The sequence below is a fragment of the Galendromus occidentalis genome, unplaced genomic scaffold (genome assembly GCF_000255335.2).
Source record: "Galendromus occidentalis unplaced genomic scaffold, Mocc_1.1 scf7180000077484, whole genome shotgun sequence".
Taxonomy (NCBI): Eukaryota; Metazoa; Arthropoda; class Arachnida; order Mesostigmata; family Phytoseiidae; genus Galendromus; species Galendromus occidentalis.
The window spans coordinates 367,306-391,051 of record NW_003805472.1 but is presented as its reverse complement, the minus strand read 5'-3'; the positions used below and the strand labels follow the sequence as shown (position 1 = coordinate 391,051).

Genomic DNA, 23,746 nt, shown 5'->3' with positions numbered 1-23,746 from the left:
CACGAGAGAATCAGATTCGGACTTCAGAACGGGTATCGGTCCGAGGTTTGCGAATTCCGTGAAGTTTCGTCGGAAAAAGAAAGAAAGCGAAGAAAACCTTTAGTGACTTTGGCCAGACTTCTCAGAGGAGCTCCATGGGATTGAGGAAGCGAACAGACAGGAAGAATCGTGGAATGAGTCGAATGTATGCGACGGGAACTCTGGAAACCTTTTCTAACGATTTGTTTTTTCCTCTCTTCTTTCCAGCGGCTCGACCCTTCGCAGTTGTTGCCAGTTGTTAGAATCCCGCGAAGTGTTTGACCCTGCGTGTCGAGTTTTTGTTCGCTAGATCTAGACTCTATCACCGTCAACCACCACCACCACCACCATCGTCATCATCATTTTCATAAAGTAGCATTCTCGCAACTATCAAAAGAGCAACGTCAAGTTCAACTCGTTCTCCACCGCGGTCATCCCTATCATCCGCAACGGAATCATCAGTTCATCATCTTCATCGTCGGAGCGGCACCCTTGAGGCCCCGGAGTCGACCGAAACTTCGAGCGCGACGAGATTCGGTCACGGGAAGACGTTTCAAAGAAGAAACGACCACTTTAGCTGCAGTTCCGGCTTCTGATAGTTCCGAAGCTTCAACAACAAGGAATTAATTCGACAGTTTGAGAAACAATTCATCTTATCGACAACAACTACAAAGTGCCGGACATGTCTGCTAACGGAACTAACGAAAGTCCAATGACTCTTAGTCAGAGCATGGACTCAGTCAACACTGAAGAAGAGGTGAGTTCACAGATCTGAGAGCGTTCATCAACCGTAGTCAAAGCCCCATGGAGGGCGCGTCAGTGTGCCTACGCTGCGATTCTCTGAGTGAGATACGTTCTCTCAAATCCAAGATTCTCGATAGTCATGATTGGGAGTATATGCGCGGACCCCGGGCAGCAGCGGGGCATTCCAGTGGAGTCCTTGGTCATCGAGTCCTGCGCTGACATTTGCTCATCCCAGCGTTAGCTCGACAGCAACTCTTCAGTGATTGGAAACAGGTCATGGACCCGATTGGACATGACATGATTTCGAAATATCTATCAAAATTGGTATCCAGGCGGTCGTTTGAGCCTCGGCTACAGTTTCACAAGATCGTAGGCTTTTCCGTATCTTCGGGATCTTCTGCTACCATGCTCATACCGAGTCAGCCTCCCGCACGAGGACCGAGCAGTGGCGTACGCAGGATTTTTCTTGGGGGGGGGCTAGATCGGGTCTCCGCATGGGGCTGAAATCCAATATGGCGATTCTGTCCTATACTACAGCATTACGAAGAAACCATATGGGAGGGGGCTATAGCCCCCTTAGCCCCCCCTCTGCGTACGCCCCTGGGACCGAGCGCCCCTCGCACTCAATGCTGGAGATATGGGTTGCCGGAGCTCGCCCGCTCCTTTCCGGGCTCTCTTCGTTTTTTTATAATAGCGGGATGGGGGCGTATGCAGCTGGAAATCGGGCGATTAGCTTGGAGAATTCGCCGCAGAGGAAGCGAGCCGAGGGGCGAGCCCACGAAGGTCTCTACCCGCGCTGACCACGGGTTCGATCGGTCGGATCAGCGCGGAGCTGCTAGCCTACCGACGCGGACCGTTTGTCTGCCGATGTCGCTGGGATGGGAAGAGAATATTATACGATCAGCATTTCCTAACCTATCAGCCTTGGAGGCTGTACGAAGCCACGTAGCTCCCAGCTGAAATGCTCGAGGGCGGCGAGGAGACGGGCGACAAAGCCTCGCTCCCATCCAGCTCGGAGCGTCATGGCCTTGATCATGTGCGAGTTCATTGACGCATTCTCGGATGCTCCAGGAATTGTGGACGCAGCTGACAGTTCAGTCTCCGAGGAATAAGTGCTTGCCCTCTCCGAATGAAACCGGATCTAGCTCGAGGACACCTTTTTGAGCTCATGCATGCGATGGGTACCGGGTCGGGGAGGGCGCAACGCAAGGCATTGAGATCGCTTCCTGTGCTGCGGTGCAGGATCGAGCGCGTGATGCTTCGAGTTTATTAACGCTTATAAGTGGAACAGCTGAATGGAGCTCGGGCTTTGCGTGCCGAGTGTAATACGCGTTTGCCGCACGAAAAAAAAACACAACCCGGACTGTTTCGCGTGGAATCGGAGTGATAAACATTGGTTTTTCCACCGTACACCTTCGCCCCGTGAGGGGCGAAATCCTCATTCCTCCAGGAGCTCTATCCGCGCTCGAAGTGATGAAGTGCAGCTCTTGTCGCTGTAGTGAAATTCCGTGTCCCAGGTACAGCGCTAGCCGCCAAAGCAGCAGCAGCGGAATCAGCCTGAGCACCTGCAGCCGAGTATGTTTTTAAAGAGTTACCTGATCGACTGTTGGCCAGCGGCGAGATCGTCGCCTTGTGTCTCTACTTGCGAGACAAGAGTTGGTCGGCCGCTAACTCCTGAGTACTCGAGTTGGCTGTCTTAGCGGCACTCAGACACACCTGCCCTACACATAATTTGCCTGTGGGCAAAGAAGGCCTTCTCATATTCGAGCTACGACGGCGCGAGCGAGCGAACGGGACGGAGGAAAGGACTCGGACGGGGAAAAGACGGGAAAATAAAACCGGAGAACGCTCCTGCTCGAGTCGGTGGTGCTCGTGGGAGCTCTGCGCGTAACGATTGCCTAACTCGGCTGCTACCGCCATCGCTACCACCTCCCCCCTTTCGGCTGCTTCTGCGTAGAGCTGTTCGAACAAACAGAGCTCGACGAGTCGGGAACGAGCCGGGGCCCGTCGAACGCGGTGCGCTCAAAACGGAACCGTCGCAACAACGTCGGCGCTCCCGCAGTGAGCTCGATGAGTTCCTCATTTAGCTCGCACTCAGATATTAAGCCCGCTGCGTTTAGCACGATCGAGCCCACGCCGGCCGCCGGGCGCGCTGAGACCAGCAACAGTGCAAGATGTTCTGGAGTTGCGAACACGCAGTCGATTAGCTGCCTAGTCGGCCCGATATTCCTCGGCTCCAACGAGCCCCGATCCCCATCAGCCTTTCCGCCCCCCCCCCACCCCCCTCCACCCCCTGTCGGCCAAATATATCTTCGAGCGGGTCAAGCAACTCGAACACACCAACACGACAGCCTCAGCTAAGACTGAGCGAACGGGACCTGGAGCCCACCGACAACCCATCCCCACGCTCGCCTGTCTGGGAGCGAGCGTGCAGGAGGCGAAAAAGCATCGCGAATAATTCAGGTTGTAGGTCCATTGCGATTCTCAGTGCCGTGGACAAACCCTTGCTGACCCAGTGGCCAAGAGCCCACTCGACCCAGCAGCTAATGCAAGATCCGCCTTCAACAATAATTTCTACGCCGGGACCTATTATTTTTATCCGTGGCTCTCATCAGGATCCCCCACTGCTGCTGTTGGTGTTGTTGTTCTCGCTGCCGTCGGTTGTCGTGTAGCGTTTCTTTTCTGCGTGAGTGTAGCTGCATAGCCATCCGAAATAAGTCTAATGCAGGGCGAGGTCGTCATCACGGTCGTTGTTGTCAGCGAACCTAGTCGACAAATGGACTTCATTGTAATTACATATGCGCCGTTGCTCCCGCCGTCGCTCTTGCCTGTTGCGGTCACTCCAGCTGTTAGCTTTGGCCGGCCTACTCAGGTCGGGAATGTTACGGGTGAGCTCCGGTCTCTGAATGGCCGTCGAGTCTGATTCCGGCTCTCGTCCGCGATATGCTGACGTTTCGAGCTGCTTCGAGCGGTACTTCGAGAACCGGCACGAGAATTTCGACAAATATACACCAGTCGGTTCGCTCTTCTGCAGCTGCTCGGCGTGGACCTCGGACGCGGATTTATTCTTCACTGAAATGACCATTCAGGGATTTCGGCTCCGACGATACTCACCCGCTCGAAATTTAGCGTGCCGTGTCCCCGAACCAGCGTGGGCCCCGCAAGAGCTGCTGTTTTTTTTCTTTTCCTTCACTCTCCGATGTGGATGTGCTCCTCGGCACCTGTCGTAGACCTTCAATAGTCGGGAACTCACCGCAGCTCAAAACGGGCTGGCAGACTCAGCTCACTCTACCTGTGCCTGTGGGACTCCGAACGAGGACTTCTCCACTCGGGAGTTCGCCACGCACCACGCGCTGATACGCGCCCTTTGATCGTTCGGAGAAGCTCGTCGAGGGAGCTAGGGATAGGTCCCATTCTGGAAATCGAGAGCGGCGACCATCTGTCTTGAGATGCGAATCGATACGCGCGATAAATTGCTTGATCGGTATACTCATTTATCACAGTACGGTTTATCAGCGCATATCACAGTTACGTATCTGGATACGACGGCCATCCCGACGGCATTGATTGCCATTTGCAGAGTTCGATCGGAGGGTGAGGGAAGAGAGACGGTTTTTCAGAGATCTCATCCCGGCGAGAGAGCCCGAGGTCCGCAAACCCAAAGGAAGAGTGTATCGTCATTCCTCTGAACACTCCGATTCCTCTCGTTCTCGATCGCTGATTTCTTAGATTCCGAGTATCCGAACATCAATCGCATGGACTCCGGTTGTGGATTTTGTCATGAGAGCCAGTTCCACAAAGATTGTCCTCAGTGTTCTCCTCAAAAGCTCATGCCACGACACTGCCGAAACATATATTCGTCGGTGGATTTTCCCAGAGCTCGAACAAAGCTGGTGGTGCAGCTGCGTATACAGCAAACTTCTAATTTGGGTTCGGGTATATTTAGCCGTCAGCCTGGCCGTGGGTTCATCGGCAGTCCTTAGCGAGAACCTGGGAATCAGGTGATCCAGGATAGCTTGGGTCGGGTTGGACCGGGAGCGCAGAGAGGGAGGAAGGCAGGTATCCTCTCGTGCTGCTTGTCGTTGTGTGGGGTGTGGATATTTCGAGCGCGTCGAGAGCGTGAATCTATTCCTGTCGCCCAGCCCGGCGGCCGCTCCCTTGGTCGATCGGCGTGCTCGACTGCCCTCCCGTTCGCAAAGCCCGTTCGCTCGACGGCCACTCAGTAACTCGGCCTGCTTCGGCGTTTAGTCCGCCGACTTCTTATTCAGGGCCTCTGCCTGTCGGTCGCCGTTACGACAGGCTCAGCAAACGAGCGAGCTACCGCTGAGAGAAAGCAGGCCAGACCTTGCGAGAATCCAACTTGAGCACGCGGAGGTAACGGGGTGCGGGTCGTTGAAGATCCCGTCGGCATATCCTTTTCTTCTCCCTTGCCTTCCTCTGGACGATCGGGACTCGAAGAGCAAAGAGAGAATCGAGACCAGCCACGACCGAGAACCTTTCGTGCCGCGGCGGCAGCAATACGCCAGAGGGAGTAAGGCGTGCGCAGGGTGGAGTTTCGCATCCATCCCCACGCCGCTCAGGTCTACGCCGCCATTCACTCGCCACCCATCGGTCCAAGCGGCCGGCAAGTCAGTCGGACGCTCGGAGGGTTGACAATCCACCCATCCAGCCGTTTATTCATTCATCGATTTGTTGTTGTCCACCTGACAATTGTTTCACTCTTCCAAGAAACTGTCGATGCGAGGAGACGCGGGACTACCGGCCAAACTCGGACTCCGTGTGTCGGCCGCTTGACCGCATGGTCAGCTGGACGATCGACCAAGTTTCTGAGAGAGATCGGCTCGGTGTAAATGTTTTGCGAGGGACGGCGTGTCGGTGCTCGAATCCGCGCTGAATTTCACCGAACGAGCGGTGCCGCATCGCTCGTGTTCCTTTGGACGTGCCGGGTTTCTTCTTGTCAAGTTTTTCCTTGCTGCCGTTTGTGTAAACTACCCCCTCTCCCCCTCCTCGCCTCTATTGATGCCCCTTCCCCCATCAACCCACGGCGGAGGAGAGTATCGAGGGAGGAGAAGGAAGAGGGAAAGAAAGAGTGTTACCAACTCGAGCGACCGAGTCCCTCAGAAGAGCAAAGCAAACTCCGGATTTTAAATGAGAAATTAAAACCTCACCGCGTGAATGAGAGCGGTCGGCTGATGGATCTGGGAGGGGGCCTACATATGAACGGAGAGCGACCTAAAGCTGAGCAAGCAGGAAGGCGATGCAGGAAATCCACGTGCTGGTAAGACATGGAAAGGAGGCAGAGACTTAGAGAGAGAGAGCGAGCGCTTCGGCCTAGACGGCGGGTCTCTGATCCAAGGAGGGAAGGGAGAATTATTAGCTGGACCCTGCTCCACGTCTTGGGAGGTTTCGACGGAGGTTGAGCTGATCGCAATGGGCGGTGTCCGCCTCGTAACGAGTTGAGTCTCGCGGTCCGCTGCTTGTTAAAACACTCGTCCAGTGACTCGATTTCCAGTCGTGTTCTATGTATCTATCGAGTCCATCGAGTCCATCGAGTCCATCGAGTCATTCATGTCGGTTTCGCTTGGTCGCTCGCTCGATCGTCCGTCCGTCCGCCAGTATTTTCGTCCGTCTCGACGATTCTCTGGCATCCGTCGAACAACCCGAGCCGAGTACAGGCACGGAACTTGGCGTTTCCGTTAGCATGAAGATGGGTGGCTCCCAGTCGACTCCTGAGGATTCATATATCATGGGACAGACGAAGCCACAGGCATAGGGATCCGTGAACGATGCGTTTCCGACTAGCTGGCTGGCAGTCCGTCATGAATTTCCCGAGTCGGAGCAGCTGATCGCCACACTTCCCACGGAAGCCGAGTGCGGTCCCGCTCTCACGTTCAAACACATCAGCCCAGGCATATTTGGCGCAGTGCTCCCGACTCACGAGAACAAACAGCCAGCGTGTTTAATATGGATCAAGAGGATAATTTGATCGTAGTACTTAGGCGACATATAGGGAATTATAATCATAATGATCAGTTTTGTTCTCTGGCGGTCCTCTACGTCGCCGTCTCGGTGCCGATTCCTACCTCTCATGGGGTCCGTGTAAACGAATTCGCTCGCCAAGTACTATTCCGTCGGATCCGAGAATCCTGGGGAGATCCGTCGACTCCAGTGAATTTCATAAAGTTTGAGTCTCGCCTCGTACGCCACGGGTTCTGTCGAAGAAAGCCTTCTGGATACGCGATATTTTTCATAACCCCGTCGGGCCCTTCGGAAAGAACCTGGTGAATTACGGATAGAACTCATTTTTCATCGGGACGAGGAACAATCGGGAGGGTCGTCAGCATAACAAAAAAATCACACACGCACAAGACGACAGATTCGCGTGCAGATTCGCGACGGACTTATTCTCCCGATAGCGCTCGAACGTAACCCGAAGAGCATTGAATAATGAGCGAGGTTCTGGGCCTCGGAACATCAGCGGCCGAACTTCTGTCGAACAAGTGAGGAGTTAACATATTGCTCTTGATGGACCTCGACGAGCGACCGACCGACCGAGTGACAACCATCGTCCCCTCATTCATTCATCCATTCATCCGCTAGGGCTGGCTCGTGTTGTGATCCTCCCGTCGCGTCTCCAGTTGCCATGGCTAAAGGCCGTCGGAAGAGGCGAGGAAATCGCGACCAGGGCCTTCGGGACTCGCTGGGCTGCAGGCCCTACCGCAGGTTCCGCTTGTCAATCGAACGAGCCATTAATCAGCGGTAAACTCGTTCGCCAACAACATTCAGCCGAGCGTTGACTTTTCAATCATCGAGCGTTGTGGGCCACTCCGCCGCTCGAACTCTGAAGCCAAGAAAATCCCCGCCCCTGCAAGCAGCTCGTATTCATTTGACGATCACCTCGAACCTTGGAGCAAGGGTCCCTGAAGGGACTCATCAGATGGGGGACTTTTCCGTGGGGACCTATGGAGAACGAAAGGTCCCTCATATGCGGGACTCGAGGTCATGTCTCTCAGTTCGGTGATATCCCGGTAATCCGCTTTCTCCTTGGCCGGTACATATTCCGTTGAGACGTTCAGACAATTCGGCACTTTGAAGTGATTCACTTTTCGAGTAGTTGACTAGATGGGATCGAGTTATCGCCTGATCGAATGAATAAACGCCCGGGACACGCAGCCCCCTCCCGATGAAGGAGCGACGTGAGTGTCACGTGTGTTCGCGTAAAAACGTCGCTCTCCGATGGCGGTTACGACGGGACTAGGAGAGAAAACGACATTGAGTGAGCAATTCGAGTATCCGAATGATTGTGTGTGGAATGACGGCTCCTACCCTTGAATTCAAGTGAGGCACCCCTCAGTCAGTGTCGATTCTGTGTGTGTGAGCAAACTTTGCTCGTCTGTCTGAAGTCTGATGGACTGAGGCTTTTCTGGGAGGCGGCAACGACAGCCGCGACGTCGGCTGCGGCCGTTGCTTGGTCGCTCTTCGTTGGCTCCGACGGTCGGGGTACACGTCCGGTCCGGTCGGGTCCAGTCGCGGAACAGTGGAACAGCAGTGCCGTTTCCGGGGCCTCATGACTGCTGCAGGCAGATGCCCTTCGCTGTTCAACGTTTTCGTACAACGGAGGTCTTCGGTCTTCACTTTCAACATGTTCTCCCAATCAGTCATTCTCCCCGATCTTGTTCTTGTGGCGCTGTAGCCTAAAATCAAGTCCGTTCAGCGATGAACGACGGATCATCATGGATTGGGATCCGATGTGTTTCGCTGGACTCTATCGGGCGCAAATCGACTCCGCAGTCCCGGAGAAATCATAAGCCCCACTGGGACGAACAACTCGAAGCCGATCTAATTAAGTGTCGTGTCCTTCTACCTGTCTGGAGTCCTGCCTCGCTGCACGGATGAAGAGCGGAGGTGGCGGTGGTGTCAAGGAGACTCACGAGTCCTCTTGTTTGTTCGCGCTGAACAAGTGACAATTCTTGCTCCGTCGAGTGTCATTCAGAACGCCAAAGAGTTCACCGACTCCGGCTCGCCGATCCGACCGATCCGACCGATTCCAATGATTACGCTCCACAGAATCGCGATAACTGTTCTTTCATCGCGATGCGGTCGTGTTTTGGTAAACTCGGAGAGAATCTGAGATGGAGGCGCTCACTAAGGGATTCTGCCGGAGAAGTCGATATGGGCGGCGGGCGAAGCCACAGTATGAGCTCCGAGCCGCACGGACCCACATCGAGGATCAAAACTGCGTGACGTCATCCTCGTGACGATGTCGCCGAGCGCGTCGAAAGAATCGGTTGTTGCTGACTCCGCTGTCTTCATTGCGTTTCCACGCCCTTCAGTGGTGCGACCCTCGTTCCTTGCTCGTCTTGCATCCGCCTTCTAGACGCGTGGTGAAGGTTGAGGCGTTCCCCGATACGGTTTGAAGTAATCGCTTAATCGTTTGACGACCATTATAGGAGGGAACTTTTCCGTATCACGAGACCGCAGAACTTGGCCGACTCAACGAAATGACTCCGAGAATTACGACGAGGGAATCCGTTAGATCCCCTACTTGGAAGTAAATGCTCTGATCAAGCCGTCTCTCGAGCAGAATATCCATCGCCTCGGATCATCCAGTTTTACATATCGAGTGCGCTTCCTCCAACTCGCGAAAATTCGGAGACCTACGGCTGATATGTAGATAAGATCGATTGCTTCAGAAAAGTCTCACGAGAAACGCTTATCACTCGATCTGAATGACGCAACGCATTATTCGGCGTCGATTCCATGCTTCGACCGCGTTGCTCACTTCGGTCTCCTGAGGAGTTCTTATTCGTAGCGGCATTCAACCCTATTGTCGTAGCGAGAGGTCTTCGCCGTGACTTGACACGATCTTAGACTCGTCTCTGAGCGGAACGTCTTGACTCGACTTCACTCGTTGGGAAGACTTGAATGCGGTGCTGAACGCACGTCTGCCGGGCCGCCGATCGAAAGACGATCTGCGGCAGTCAGGCAGGCAGGCAGCGAGTCAGGCTAGCGATCGCCTCCCTATTCTGCTGTATGGCGCGACGTTTGAGAGGAAGCGAGTTTGTTCGCATAGAAAACAGGCACTACGGAGCCAGTACTTACTTTTTCGGGTCCTACCTTCTTCTCTTTCTCGCGTTGCCGTCTTCATCGTCGTCATCATGATGGCGATGATGATGAGTCAATGATCACCGGAATGTTTTCTTGCTCTTCTCTGTTTTTTTCCTGCTTTGACTCTTCTTTTATTTTGTTGGTTTCGCGGCCGCCCGTCCGAATATTCAGTCTGAGCTTCCGTAGCGAATCGGAGGTTTTTTCGGCCAGCAGAAAACTGGAGAAAATTGACTGACTTGGTGCTGCCGCCAGAGGAGGTGCGTAGAGCAAAGTTAGAGACTCGGGGCTAGGGGAGCCCAAGTATGAGGAAATTGAGTGCTAATCAAGAGCTCTGGTCTGTTTGGGGATAGATTAAATCGGAAGATTGCATCGACGATCTCCGACTGACTGGCGATGAAGAATCAGAACCGGAAAATCCTCGGGGAGGGAAGCTTACTAATTTATTGATTAAAGCGCGGAAAAAAAGAACCCCAAAAGGCGCTCAGAGCTGCGGAGGCCCGCGTGCTGTCCGAACAGCGATCGGTTAGGATTTCGAACCCCCAACGAGTCGAGGAGATCCTATGGAGAGTGGGAAGAGACGGAAACGTTGATGACGAGTTACTCGAATCGAGATTTCGAAACCGACCGAAGCAAAACCTCAAGCGTGAGGAGGCGCGATGGCGATGCATAAAATGTCGAATGTGATCCATTGCCATTATTCAGAATCGTTTCTCTGTTGTTTGTTATGCCGATTCGTTGCCTGTTGCCATAGAAGTATTATTGACGTTCTCGAAATGTGCCTTTTTCGCTGCTCGTGGAGCTCTCCGAGCCACCAGTGAATCGAAATGTTCGATCCGCGTCCCCCTCTTCCTACCCCCACGGCCAACTCCGCTCCTTCCATCAACAGACGGTCTCTCTGTTACCAGGAGTTCCTCTTAGCAACCGGTCGACAACCAAGCGTGTATGAAGCGGAGAAGAAATCAACAAGCTGACTCTGAATGATGTTCTACAGAGTGAATCCTCCGATCATTTTGACATTCGAATTCTCGAATCGATGCGTCGACTCGCCAGCCCGGTGCATGATGTAGTCTCTGCTGAGGGTCGGGTTTTTCCTCGCGTGCGCTTACTTTTTCTACTTCGTGGCAGTATAAAAAGCATCCATGACTCGCTAGTTTGAATGGTTCGCAGTTTGGAATCGATCAAGTCATCAATGGTCCCATGAGGCGACGGCCGCCGCGTGTTCGGCATCGGCAGGATCGATCCAGCGATCGATCACCTGGGCTTTGCGAACGAACAAACAGAAACGAATAGTTTTAAGTGCGGTAATGACATCAGTCAAGTAATTCATTCTATGGGACACTACTTGTGTCGACGCTCCGGATCCAAGTCGACTCGGGACCCGCGTGTAGAAGAGCGCTCCTCCCTCGCGAGTCATAATCCAGGGAGAATCGCGAGGACCTATGGAATGAAGGGAGCAAGTATCGTAAGGAAGGATATCGCACACCCCAGCTTAATCGAACAGAGAATTCCCCTTATTGGGGAGGTTGGTGGAGCTCGAGGGGAATTCCCTGGACGCGCAAGAAGGCTCCATGGATGGAAAAATCCCATTTGAGAGGACTTGAGTACGAGCATTCGGATCTCCACACGCTCGGGGTCCAACGATTGAAAACATTGGATTTCGAAACAGCTTTTCCGGCAGCAGACGGTGTTGTCCTGACGGTAGGGAATCGATTAGACGATGAGAACGATCTCCAAGACGATATTACCCTCCATCGTAAAGTCGCTCCGAATGCGTGTGAACGTGCGTGCGTGAGTGAGTGACTTGGCCGGCTGGCTGGCTGGCTGGCTGGATGGATAAGCGACTCTGGCCGCAGGACCGGCAAGCTGACCGGAGGGTTGGCCGAGCGCTGGTTCGTCAGTTCGGTCGTCTGAGTGTCGGTCTGTCGCTCGCTCTTATCGACCCACGTCGTGGTCTCCATGGCGCCCTAGGATTCTCGTACAGTTGGTATGGCAACGCCAGATCGATCGAGCACGACATAGCAGACACTAAATGACCCACGCTTGCTCCCTGGCTGCCGTTCGTGGCTGACTAGCTTACGTTCTACGGGGCCGTTTACCTGGCTTTCATTTTACGTATATGCCAGCTTAGCAGGCGAATGGATCGGCTAGCTGGTTGCTACGTTAGATAGATATGTCAGCGCACCTTGTCGGACCCTTGCCGCCGGGCTCGTTGTAGGATTGTCCATGAATGAAAGAAGAGAGAGCCATTCAGCCAAACGTAACGAATGCACAGCATCTCCGTCTTTGAGCTCAAAAGATGGCTAAGAATGGCACGGAGAGTTAACTAACTAACTAACCAACCAACCAGCCAGCCAGCCAGCCACCTAGCCAGCCAGTCAACCAACCCGCCAACCCACAGCCCCGTAGTTAAACAAAAGAAGGCTGCAGGCGGGCAGACAGGAGCGTTGTCGAGGGGGACGCCAGCAGAGCCCGAATTACGGGGTAGCAGACCAGGGTCTGATTGGAGGGGCGGAGGGTACCTGGGTTGGCGGCGAGCAGCAGACGACGGACTCCACTTCGGATACAGAGAGACCTTGGCAAGCGTCTGAAACAACACAGAGACGAATTCCAATCAAGCGAAAGCGGTCGTGGAAAACTCCCGTCGTTTCTGTTCATCGAATCGCACAATTTCTGCTTGGGTCTCCCTCCGGAATTGATTACATGCTCGTGCAGTCTAAGAGACCCCTGTGCCCACCGAGCGTGACTCTTCTGATTTATATTATTCCTCGGAATGAGCTGTACCCGCGAATATTGGGAAGCATCAGGATGAATGAGGCGTTGCGCGGACGGTCGAGTGACAATGATCGGTGGGGAAAAAATTCGTTGACGAAGAGATGATTCCTAGCAGACATACTCTAGCCGGCAGCACACTCACCCATTCCGCTCCCAGACCGTATTCCGATGGGGCGGTCCCATCGAGACTCAGTTGTCGTACATTGACTGCAGCTGGAACGAGCGAAGCCTGACGGCCGCTCGGCCCGGCCGCAGTGCATAGCTAAAACTCAACAACTAGCTTTTACATAACGATTGCCTCACAACGGTTCATAGATACTTATCGGCCAACTATTGTATCATATGACGAGTTGAGCGGACGGCCAGCGTCTGCTCGACCGGTCTCCCTGCCGCTTCGGAATCCGCGCAGATGTTTCCCCCTGGCTGTTGTCCGCTCACCGACGTGGGTGTTCAACAACTACTCGTGAACGCATTCAATGAAACCAGTCAGTGGATCATCGTGGCTCGGATTCGATATGAATTCAATCCGGAGGTCTAGGATCCGCTCATTCGGAGAGGAAAACATGCATAGGACGAGAGGAAAAGCTCCGTAATGAAATCTTGATACACATCGTGGCGGCAGCGGTGGTCGAATGAAAATAGGAGTCAGGTCGTTCGAGACAGCGGTACAATAGCGTGTCATCTTTGGTCACGAACACTCCTCCGAGCCACACCTACGACTAAAAGCTGGTACATGACTGAAAATCACTCCGGGATCAGGGTTTTATAGCGTTCGAGTGTCCGAAAGGGAAGAGATCCAACTATCTCAAATTCGAAGTCAGCAGTTTGGTTCCGGGATAATTTCGAGGACCATAGGCTGTCAGGCTCTCTCCCGACATTTCACGATCCGAAAATCAGACGCGGTGTGTAGAGGGAATTGATTTCTAGGCTCTCGGGACGGGACGATGCAGTGACTCGTTGAATTAATTCTCGAGCCGGTCTTACTACGGATGTGTTGAAAGTGATCTCGCGGCGTCAGAAAGCCTCGCAGCAACGCAAGACTGAGGGTGGAAGGACGCAAAGCAGTAGACCGAACTTTGGTCGTCGACTTGTATCGTCGTGGTCGCACTTGTATCGTACATAATGCATTGGGAGAGAGTCCATATTTATGTTGTTTACACCGGCATCGCTCCAAATTGCGGACCCCGCCTGTAGCGTTTTCTGTTGATCATGATCAGGCACGGAGATGAGAGGGACACCAGCGATTAGGTATTTTGTATTCAACGGGTGATCCGCCGAGTTTGGCCGAAGTGATCACGAGTTCTCAGGCTACAGTGGGGTGGGATGCGCTACCTAACTAAAGGTTTTAGGCTCGACTTCAAAGGGAATGATTTTCGAGAATCAGCGTCATTTTCTCTAGCATTCGGAGCCTCTTTCTTCCTTCCAGGTCCGTACCCTGTTCGTATCTGGACTCCCGATGGATGCGAAACCGCGTGAACTATACCTCTTATTCCGAGCGTACAAAGGATACGAGGGATCTCTCTTGAAAGTCACCTCTAAAAACGGAAAAACCTCTTCGGTTAGTATCGGGGAGATCCGACCCCGCGGATCCCGATTTTAATGGGGAGACCCCACCCTTCCGGAAGCCATAAATTCCCCAGAGACTCTCTCTGGAGCATCCGTCTCACCCCTCAATGAGCGCGATCATGGACATCTCGAAACCCGCCGAGGGAGATTTGAGTCCAGATATTTTCGGACTCTCATTTTATTGAATTGATCTATTCCGCACGCTAAACTCCTTCTCTCTTACAGCCTGTTGGATTCGTTACATTTTCGACCAGGGCTGGTGCCGAAGCTGCTAAACAAGAACTGCAGGTAAATTGAATTTCGGAAACCGGAATTCCGACACGCGACGCTTAATCCTCTCAGAGCATCGGCTCACGTAGAATAATCAGGATCTACTCGAAAGACCCTAAATTGAACGCCACATGAGAATCTACGATCGGCGGTCGAAGGACAAGTAATCCCAATGCAATCTCTGGTTCGGGCGCTCCAGCGACGGAAGAACGTTCTTCGATAGTGTCCAGCACCTGAGCTGGTCCATCTCTCCCGGAAATCGTTGATCTGATAGTAGAACCGCAAAACTTTCTACATGAACTCATACGTCGCAGAGCTCCCATTTCCGTAGCTTCAGTCGAATGCAATGAATCGAGCCACGAGAATTGTATGTTGCGATTACAATTGGCTCGAGCTGAGCTTGAGGCGATCGTATCCTCTCTTCCCCTATCTGACGGTTTCGATTCGGTGTCGGCTCTCCGATGACCGACTGCTTGTGACTTTGCGCTTCCTCTCTTGCGTACCTGTCTTCGATTCCGCGCTCTCGAATGGTTCGTTCATCGATGGAGAAGAGCAGACGTACAGCCGCTGCAGAACTAACACGACTCTTTTCATGCCGTCCCGCAGCAAGGCGTGCGCTTCGATCCCGACCTGCCGCAGACTATTCGTCTTGAATTCGCAAAATCAAACACAAAAGTGTCGAAACCCAAACAAAGCAACCAGGGCGCTGTAGGCCTGCAACAAGTTTCGGCCGGAGCCGCTCATCCAGCGACTCTACTGCACCCTCTCACAGGCCGTGAGTACTTCGAGCCATTCATGAATTCTTCAGTTTACAGTGTTCCTCTGTACTATCCTATGCTATGAGGAAACAGTTGAGGTCGACCACGTTTCCAATTGACTCCCGTACTCCATCGTACCTGGCTGACTCGATCGTCGTCAAGAGGCCTAAGATTCGCACACGATGCCTCCCCCTATCATCTTCCCAGGATCGCTTTCCCTGGTTCTGTCGACGCCGACGTCGCTCATACGTATTCCCTCGCGCTATTCAACTACGTATGATGCGAGTGCGCAATTGGTTGTCAGTCTGAACCTCTGTGATGCACGAGGAATCATGGATCTCATGGAGTTGATTTTCCCCGTGCCTGTAAATCCAGTTATACATATAGAAAAATCCCCGATACCTCTCGTTTGAAGAGGAGGGGGACGGACGAAACCCGAAGAAATCTCATGCATATTGAAAGCAATAACGATGATCGTGGAAAAAAATATATACCCGATACGAAGAAACGCGAAGTGACCACGGATCTAGGAGGATCGATCCGATCCTCGGAATTGTACCATACTCTACTCAGCCGCTGATTACCCCTGCAATTGACGGTGTGACGTCAGGGATAGATACTCGTTTTCTTCCGATAGAACAAAGCTTGATGACTCCTAAGTCAATCATAAAATCGATATCTTTTAATGCTCTAGTCATGCGCGGTACTCCGAGACCCTCTCATGGGTTTTCGGTTTCCCGTCTCTGCGCGGAGTAGGATACACAACGGACGCGAACGAAAGAGGGTCAGATCTCAAAAATATCGTAGACATATCGCAGAAATTCTCATTGGGTTGTGCCCAGGTACTATGTAGTTTTCTTAACGTATCCCGGTAGTATAGCATTTTCCGATGGTTCATGCTCGCATCGCGAATCGCGAAGCGACGAAATCGAGCGGAATCGTACAAAATGATGACGCTCTGTTGACTCAAAGTACTCTGATTATACTGGGCGTACTTCAAGTCACAGACAGGACCTGAAATGATTTGAGAAGCGCGGGTCCAACGGAGATACGGCGATCGCTTTCGGAGTGGGACGATAGTCAACGAAATGACGGGTCTTTTCTCTCAAACGATCAAGCTTCCTGTCTCCAGGGCGAACCGATCCGCTCAGATTTTTGTTGACATGAACTCGGAGTGAAGCAGCTTGAAGCAGATTTATACAATGACTGACTTCTGACCAATGATGTGATGTAGCTTTAATGGCGGAATGCCACATCTAAGCAAGGAAGCGCCTGGCTCGTGAATGGCGATGTCTTTCAACTGCTTAAATACTCCCGATTCTTGCGATTCCCGGCTCCGGCTGCGGATTTTTCCCGATCAAGAGTTCCAATCTGAACGAAGGTCCCATCCGCCATCCGGCTAAATAGAAAGGAAAATACATTTCGCGGTCAACAAGTTGTACTCTGAGCTCCTGATGTTGTTCAAGCTCCCGTTCTGATCTGGGTCTTTCACTTTGGCGCGATGAGCGCGGATATCTCTACTCTCTACAGAATTGAGACTCTAGAAAAAAAATCGAAACGGGGATACGCTCACTCGGATAAGGGTGCCGGGAAGTCATGGCTCCCTCGCGACTCCTCGGCATTGACCGCACAGTTGTTCTCCGATCGGAATCCGACCGTGGCCCATAATGTGAATTGGGGGCCTGGCATACAGTGAAACTACCGAAGAGAACTCGGACTCGACTACGTAGGTTACTAAGTCAAAGGGTCCTTCACGTACAACGGCGTCCGATTTCAATATTTCCAAATCGAGAAGCTTGAATTCCGATTGAGAGAGTCAATTTCGTGAAGAACAAAATAGTCTATCGCTGTCGTCGTCAACGTTGCCAACTCCACGATCAACACGCCATCTCAGAAGTTATGAATGACACCGACGATCCAGAGACCTCAAGCTCGAAGCCCGGATGAGTGACTGGGACGTCGGTCGACCAACCGACCGCACGACCGACCCACTAAGAGCTTGGTAACGAGACACGTTGCCGAAACAATGCCGAAGACCACGGAAGTCCTATCACGGCCAAGGTACTTTACCCTCGATGATGGAATTCATTACTAAAATATGGCGATGCGCTGAGATTTTCTTCGTTGGCCTCCGTGATGATCTTGATGATGTCAGGATCTCCAAGCCGGTGTACCACATCTTCGACACTTCACGCTGAAACCCACTGGGCACGAATTTTTCGCAAGGTCTCCCCTTCGACCGGACCGTTCTCGCTGAAAACGCAAGCCGATATCTCTGGCACCCCGAACACGGCTCACCCCGGCTCACAACCCCGGCACCTTAAAATCTATTTTTATTCTCCTTGATTAGAATTTCCTTTCTGTCCGATTTTCATGCCCATACTCGGAACGCACCGATTCAGGTAGCTCCATCCGACTCGATCTTCGACACCACCCTGCACAATCTTCTTGAATATATCCCAATATGAACTTGTTTTCCATCTTATCATTCAGACTTCTCGCACCACTCCGATCCCCACAATTTTCTTTTGGCCTTGTTATCAACACTTTCCGCTCCAATCGGCCCCGACCCTGACCGGTTCCCAAATTGACCGGCCACAGTCGGCTCTCCACCTACTAAGCATCCAGCCAATCAGCCAGCCAGCCCGAAGTCGACCAGTTCTGAGAGAGGATCAACCGATCTTCCCGCAAAACCTCTGGATCTGTGACGAGCGGAGCATACCGATGAAACGTCCGCGAGTACCTATCACACGATTTCCAAATCCATTCACCCTTCACCGAAGCACATTCCACTCCGCACCTCCACTTGGTACTCGGCGAGACGAAATTGAAGCCCCGGATAGTTCACGACGTCGCAGGCGCACGAAGTGTCCGATCAGGACTCCGGAATCGAGTCTTCGGGCGACGACTACGTCCGCGGTTCTCTTCAGAATAGTGTCTGCAGATCGTTCTTTGAGCGCGGCTGCGACGGCTTTCCTCTCCTGCGACTGCGACAATGCTCCTCCGCAAGCTGCTGGTCGCGGCGGAAGCCTCTGAGCTTGAACTCCGTCTTGCTTCTCGTGCCGATGAAATTACGCAATTTCTGCTCATCTTCGGAACAGTCATCGACGGCGGCCGATGAGGAATATCGTCAAGCTCACCAGGCGCGTGGCGGATCGGAACGATGTTGGCGAAGCGCTGATCCTTCCTCTCTACTCACCCTCCTGTACCTACTCACGAATGTCTGCTTCCAACGGAATTCCGAAGCAGGTTCCCGTCCAGGCGTCATACGCGGCTGAACGCTTTCGATGTCTTCCATTCACGCAGGCCCCACCACATAGTATAGAGCCGTCTACGTTGACACCTACGTATATCTACCTAACGTTCAACATCTCCGGCTAGTATGTAGAACAGCATCAGTGATCTAGAGTTCGGAATGAGCTCAGATTCTTGTTCTTCTGTCTGTCGGTGTTTTCGCCTCCCGTAGCTATCGACGCGGGACAAGCCTGTCGCGAAAATCGGGAGAAAGAGCTGGCCGAAAGAAACAGAAATTATTATTCCGTGTCGTCGGCTCGGCTGAATTTCTTCGGGATCGATCCCCACTCTCATTTTCCTCTGAATGGCGTCTAAATCCTAGACGTCTTGCTGTTACTGGTGTCGATGTTCGGGATACGGGTCTGAGCTTTCCGAGATTTCAGTCGCGGTGAATTCTCTACCACAAGCCTTCTAGATACGTGCTGGATACGTGCGTGTCCGTCACTAATTGCAGTGGTCTCCTTACGCACTACACCCCAAGGCACCCATCAGCCGCTTCGAACAAATGACATTCCCCCTCAAGACTGGCTTACATTAGTTTATTAGTCATTCTAATACTATGGCCTCAGCGAAGGATGAAGAAGAAAATTCGTGTTCACGCTTGAGACTTCTATAGGAAGAGTCGAACTTAATCGCGCGTAAATTCGGAGAGCTAGAAAACTTTCGCTTAGAAGAGGGACCTTGATAGACGGATCCACGGAATCCGAACTGAGGCCCGAATTCAACTTCGTAGATTCTACTTGATATCCCACGAAAAAATACTCCAACTTTTGAGCGTGGTGGATATTCCTTTTTTTTTATGACACCGTCGTTTAGACACACGAGTGGCTGCTTCCCTCCAAGACGTGGCGGTCAGCTGGTCGGATCACTTATAGGATTTCAGCATTTCCGTGTGCTGAACCCAGATTCAGACCCGGTCAAGGATGTCATTGGAGAAATAATTATCACTCGAATACCACGAGGATGATGGAGAAGAGATTATAATCCGTCGCACAAACACTCGAGAAAGTTCACACAAAAAATCCGCAAGTCTCCAACTGCGAGAGCGCAGAGCCGTTGGAGAACCAGCTGACCGGGCACCTGCACAAAAACTCCTAGCACCTGTTTTTCTTTTTTTCCTACCACCCGTCACCGGTGGGTTTTGTTGTTGCTATTGTTAATGATTATGAAGATGTTCATGCTATTGTTGTTGTTGTCGATGCTCATGTCGTTGTTGTCTCGCACGCAAGGGAAAATACTTTAGATTTTTTGTGCGATTCCCCATCAAAAACCCCCTCAAAGAAGAAACCACATTGAATCCTTTGCACCGCTACAATCATTCGCAGCTTTCCTTACGAAGCGCTTTTCAGAAATTGGAGCTGCACTGTTACCATCTGAGTGGCCACACCCGTTATCGTACGCTGAGGTCCCGATCACTTCGGGCCTGCACTCCGCGGCTCTTATGCATCCGGCTCTTCATGCCCAGCTGCCGGTGAGTACATGAAGGCTACAAGGCTCTCGGATATCATGATTCCGTTCCTTCCTTCACTCGCTTTCGTCTGTCATCTTGAGTTATTTCAACGCTCTCGGAACAAGTCTCCTTGCTCGGTCGAAAAGAGGGATTCTTGACGGTTCATGAAGAAACAACGTAGATCTCCCGGCAAGCGAGTCCGTTTTTCTCGCTCCCATGATCTTCCTGTACCGTGTGTCCCCGGGTCTCGGGGATATCTGGGAGCTCGAAAATCTCATCGGGAAACGGAAGGACTCGCTGTAAATTCTGTCAAGATCTTCCCAATCGCCTCCCAAGTGACGGCCGCACGTTTTTATTAGGAACCACCTAGCTTCCCATACGTGTGTCGGCATGGCTGAGAAATTTTCGCATCCGCATACCTTCTCAGAGCTGCTTTATTGTTCCAAGCGAAGGGGACAAGCTTCGATCCTTCCCGTCTGTCCGTTTCTCTCGTGGTCACTTCAGCTCGGTCACTCGGAGATTCATAAAGAAAGAATTCGATGTTCCTGATCGTTTCGGAAACGATTCCTAGCCTCGAAGTATAGGACCAATCCTTTAAATGACTTTGGGGAGAAACCCTCGACATGCCCCAGAGCAGCCTGTCGTCGGGAGCTCTAGGACCGAGAGAGAGAGAGACTTGGAGAGAATGTGAATGATGCGAATTCTGACCATGGAAAGCTTTCACCTCCGCACGTATTGCTGGCCGCCAACATGCTATATTGTCTTGTTTCAGCCGCACCATTTCTACTACCCGGCTAGCACGGCCCAGGCGAGTACTCAGCCGACTGCTTCTGTTTCACAGGCTCAGGCTACGAGCACCGCGACTAATCTCAGCTCCATGTCCGCCAATCCCGGTAACAACTTCTGGCCAGGACAGCCCGATTCGAGCAAGATCAACTCTGGTGAGCAGTACTCCCATTCACTCTACGCTCGATGGATCCTGTTCAGACCGTCGCTCACGATGGTGGCGATGATTTCCGAGCCGTGCAATGATGAGTCGTGCGTTGGTATTTCCCGCCAACAGCGCTCCCGTGTCACGAACTACTGCTTTCCGAGGCTTGATTCGTAACTGAGGTCGACTGCATCTCTTCAATCGTATTGTCCCTGAGTTTCTCGGTCAGAACGCGGTGGTTCCGATCTATTTTCCTATACGAGGGTCTATGCTGTAGTTGAAAGGCTCACACGGAGCACCACCGGGACGAGCCATCCTGATGCTGGAGGAGCCAGAGAACAAGAGTCTGTCTTGCTTCGTCAAAAGCTCTCGTATTTCGACACGTTATCGGAGCTCCGCTGGCGAAGTCCCGAGAAAATTGTCCTCCGTACCGTTTTCATCAAGGGTCGGGAACACATCCGTTCACCACCCGCTTCTTCCGCGCGACTCCTCGAGCGCTAATCCTGTAAATCGTAGGATCGTAGGATCGGAGTACGCTTCTGGGCTGCGACTCCCGAAACTCCCTGTGAACCGCCGCTCTGGATCTGTCGGCGACCGAAGCTGGGCTGATAAGATAGAGTGTATTCGGCCGTCATCCATCGAAGTCTCGAAGACCGTCCTCTGTCAAATGACGAATGCAAAGTCCAATCTTAGGCTAAGCTGGCGAGGAGAGATCCGAGTCGGATGAGAGGGCGCAAGGAAAGGACGTTCGTCGCGGAAGATGGTTCAATGAGGCCGAATTTGGAAATACAGCAGGGAACTCAAGTGATCGGCGAGCCTCTGTTCGGAAAGTTCCCCGCATCCTTACAAGGACAGAAACACATTCACTCGGGACAATATTCTTTCCGCTAAGCTTGCAACTGCGGCTCAAACCGAGCTCGGTCAATCGGATCCCTTCATTTCCATAATCACACGACTTGTCGAGTCTACCCCGGAGTGTGAGGGTTTTGCTACGAGTTAATCGGTCGGCGCGTGCGGACTATTCGGAAACAATGGACCGATAAATGCTTCCGCTGGCTAACGTAAGTGTTTTGTCTCCACAGCATCCAGTCAACAACAGGCTGCACTACTAGCCGCTGCCGCTATGGAAAACTATCAGGCTCAGCTTGTGCGATTCGCTTGCCTCCAGGCTCAGGTGTGTAGATAAACCCTTCGATCCCGCGGATAGTCTCGCAGGGCGAGCTACCGTTCGACAGATCGCCAGAGGGTTCCGTCCACTGGGAGGGTCCGCGAGAGTGATTCTCCTCGATCGCTATGGATTCTCCTTGTGGTCCGGGCAGTTAAACTAAGAGCTATTTTTTCAAGCAGGCAGCCGCAGGATCCAACCCTGGTGTAACCTCTCTCTCGCCGAACATAACTTCGCTGTCCGGTGTGCAACAAGACGATGTCCCGAATAGATTCGTTAGGTAATCGCCTGCACAAACGAACGTTGTATCTGCGACCTATAGCCGCTAGCTGCTACTTCTACGAACCGCGTGAGCGTGTTTGTCCAGTACAACGTGCCCTGTTTGACGGGCCAAGTACCCAACTGAATTCACTGGCTCCGAGCTTTTCACTGAAGAATTCATCTGGCTCCTGAAAGTACGCTGAGTAGTCCTCATTCTCCTCTCTCAATCAAATTCTTCTTTAGAGCAACTCTCTAGGACTCTGGGAAACTCAGCCCGTTGGATTCGAATTCCTCGCTTCTCTTTCGTATCAGCTTCGAGCTAACGAGTTAAGAATCGATCGTACCTATACTCGCGACGTTTAGCCGTCCCTGGGCTTCTCGCTGCTTTTTCTTCGGAGACGATGTCTCTTATTCCGAATTCAATGAATTTCCGAACCCAGTGGTTAGAGTCAGATGGAATCCTTGGTGAATTGTAGGCACCTCGAGCATTATCGGACTTGAGCATTTCGGTGGCAGAGACGGTCTGGGGTAGACATCGATACTGAGCGAAAAAATATCAGAGCATTCTTTCGAACCGAGTCGAGACGCAGTTGGAAGGTGTCAATCGCGTCTCGAAGGGTGAGAGGCCGCCGGGTGATTGCCGGCGATTCGTAATCAGCCTAACAAGAAGGCTACTCGTCATCGGAGCTGTGAATGTAAATCCTGCGTTGCGGCGAAGACCATTATTATCTTAGCTCTATTGTGGTGTTGAACAAGAGGGAGACCAATCAAACAAACAATCAATCAATCAATCAATCAGTATTTGATACAATCAAGCGCGATATATCTGAGCCTTACTCTCAGTGGTTCAAGAGTCAAGACGCGAGCCTCCAAACGCTAGCAACATATAAATCGCGTTAAATCTCTGACAGTAAGGCAGGCGAGTGAGCGAATGGGCGGACGATTAGGAAAGAGTGGCAAGCGGTCGGTTTGCTCGATTTCGAGTCGGCAAGCTCGTTGTTCCGCGGTCATTCGTCGAATGGATTCCGCGTCGACTCGTCGAGCATCACCACCGCGCCGCCGTCGCGAGTTTTGGACCAATGGATGCGAACGACGACAGAAGTTGAATTTGCTGTTGTGTTCCATTTCTATGAAGCATAAGCGTCGTTTTACTGAATCGACATCCGATGCACCTGTGGGAGCAGCATCATACGCTCGCTCGGACTTTCCTCCGGAGCATTATCAAATGCGAACAGATAGCATCGACGCGGACCTCCCGAAGGCGCTGTCTGACTGACTGGGTGGGGGTGGATTATTTCCCCGAATCCCGCGAGCGGATGCTCCTCATCAAAACGACCTGACGGATGTCGACCTTTCAAGCTAACTATTCATTTATCGATCGTCTAAATCGTAATGACCTACTCTCAAGC

At 52.3% G+C, this 23,746-nt stretch overlaps 1 protein-coding gene across 1 annotated transcript; it reads left to right on the top strand.

Moving 5' to 3' along the window:
* The first annotated feature begins 700 nt into the window (after window positions 1-700).
* On the top strand, window positions 701-22,360 carry LOC100903800 (protein couch potato). Its single transcript, XM_018640370.2, has 9 exons — window positions 701-775; window positions 14,069-14,200; window positions 14,434-14,496; window positions 15,085-15,253; window positions 16,018-16,020; window positions 19,880-20,001; window positions 20,753-20,921; window positions 21,994-22,085; window positions 22,259-22,360. The coding sequence occupies exons 1-9, from the start codon at window positions 701-703 to the stop codon at window positions 22,358-22,360; spliced, it is 927 nt and encodes a 308-aa protein (XP_018495886.2).
* Window positions 22,361-23,746: the final 1,386 nt, after the last annotated feature.